Genomic DNA, 1,659 nt, shown 5'->3' with positions numbered 1-1,659 from the left:
CTGCTTTTGGTATGTTCTTTTTTTATCCTATTGGAGAGATCGAATGGGATTACTTGCACATCACCTCGACTGCAACGCATCGGCTAAAAGTGGCGTATATAGCTACGTGCGATACATGCACAAGCTTTGATGGTTCTTAAATTTATAGTGTACTTCGTGGTTCTAGTACAGCTGCACTGCGGTTCGTTGACTGTTTTCTTCCATAGCACTGCGCAGTACCGCCATGGCTAGCGGGGGAGCCGGGATCAAGACGTCCAAGGCATCGAAGGCAAGATCGCGCTCGGCTCGTGCGGGATTGCAATTCCCGGTCGGGCGCATCCAGCGGCGGCTCCGCAAGGGGAACTACGGTGAGCGCGTGGGAGCCGGGGCCTTCGTCTACATGGCCGCGGTGCTCGAGTACCTCGAAGCGGAACTGCTGGCGCTAGCCGGCAACGCGGCACGCAACAACGACAAGACCGTGATCACGCCTGGTCACGTCCAGCTGGCCGTGCCGAATGACGAGGAGTTGAGGAAGCTGCTCGAAGGAGTAACCATCCCGGAGGCCGGAGTATTACCATACATTTCACCTCAGCTGCTTCGGAAGAAGTGCGGTGTCTCCGACACCTCATAGAATGCCCTCAAGGATGGCGAAGCAGTAGTTGGGGGCCAAGAGTGCACTCTGGCGAACGGCACTGAATAAAACAATTTGGCCCCCCATGGACAACTTGGCCCCACTTTCATTATCTGTTCCGAGCAACCGTTCTTTGCATGCCTATGGCGCGACACCGCACACAGACGGACAATTCTTTCCTGGCTTCGTCGAGCATCTCTAGGAAACGCGGACAAATGCGGCGGTGGCGCCCTGCCTCCTTCGTCCGTGTATCATTTGCTCTTGAATGAACTGCATCGCGGTCTCGAAGTAGGTCTGTTAGCCCCATGCTTTGCCAAAAAAAAAAAAAATCTGCTTCTGTGGATTCTCACGCACTCGTCAGTCTCGAACGAAGCAGATAATCTGGCGTACTGCACGCAGAATCAGTAACGAGGAGCACTGAAACTTGGAGGAAGAAGGACAACAGTCGTGACTCCGGTGACTGGAGTTCAGCTACAGCACTGCTGCAACGCTTCTGTAACATGCCGCGCACAACAATCTGTTTCCCGTCTCGCTAGATCCTTTCGCTAACGTTGCACGCCAAAATTTGTTGCTTCTTTTCCAGCTGCGAGCTCTGACCTTTCGCGTTATGTTTCAATCAAGGCGAGACAGAATGACGTGGACACCAAAAACGGATGAAATATGCGAGCGCGTTGCTCGCTTCCCGCATTCTTCTCTGTTAAGGAGAAATCTACTGATTTCAAGCTTTAAGCAGTCCGTAGTGTCTGGTATAATGCCCGTGTGAATGCCAGTACAGATAAACGATAACACTACGACGTCCCAGGGCGAAGCCTGGCCGTCCAGAACGGCACCGGTCTCAAACACGCAGCTGGCGAGCTACATGCGCCCGACAGTGCCTTGTGCAGCCCTCTGGCAGTAAAAATTTTAGCTTTTGCTTCATTAGCGTCGTTCCAACAACGTGAGCTTCTTGAGCGGCACCCACGCTATTTGTTAAAGATCAAACTATTAACAATTATTTTATTATTATGCGTGAAAGCCACCTTTCTACCTTCAAATGCCTATTTATTAAA

General features: G+C 51.8%; 1 protein-coding gene across 1 annotated transcript; it reads left to right on the top strand.

The window, feature by feature from the left end:
• The first annotated feature begins 223 nt into the window (after positions 1 to 223).
• On the top strand, positions 224 to 610 carry LOC149352160 (histone H2A-like). Its single transcript, XM_089575668.1, has one exon. The coding sequence runs from the start codon at positions 224 to 226 to the stop codon at positions 608 to 610; it is 387 nt and encodes a 128-aa protein (XP_089431794.1).
• The last annotated feature ends 1,049 nt before the right edge of the window (positions 611 to 1,659 follow it).

The sequence above is a fragment of the Amblyomma mixtum genome, chromosome 3 (assembly GCF_055824585.1).
Source record: "Amblyomma mixtum isolate Tamu chromosome 3, ASM5582458v1, whole genome shotgun sequence".
Taxonomy (NCBI): Eukaryota; Metazoa; Arthropoda; class Arachnida; order Ixodida; family Ixodidae; genus Amblyomma; species Amblyomma mixtum.
Note: the sequence above shows the minus strand (reverse complement) of the source record. Positions and strands in the feature narration are given on the sequence as shown.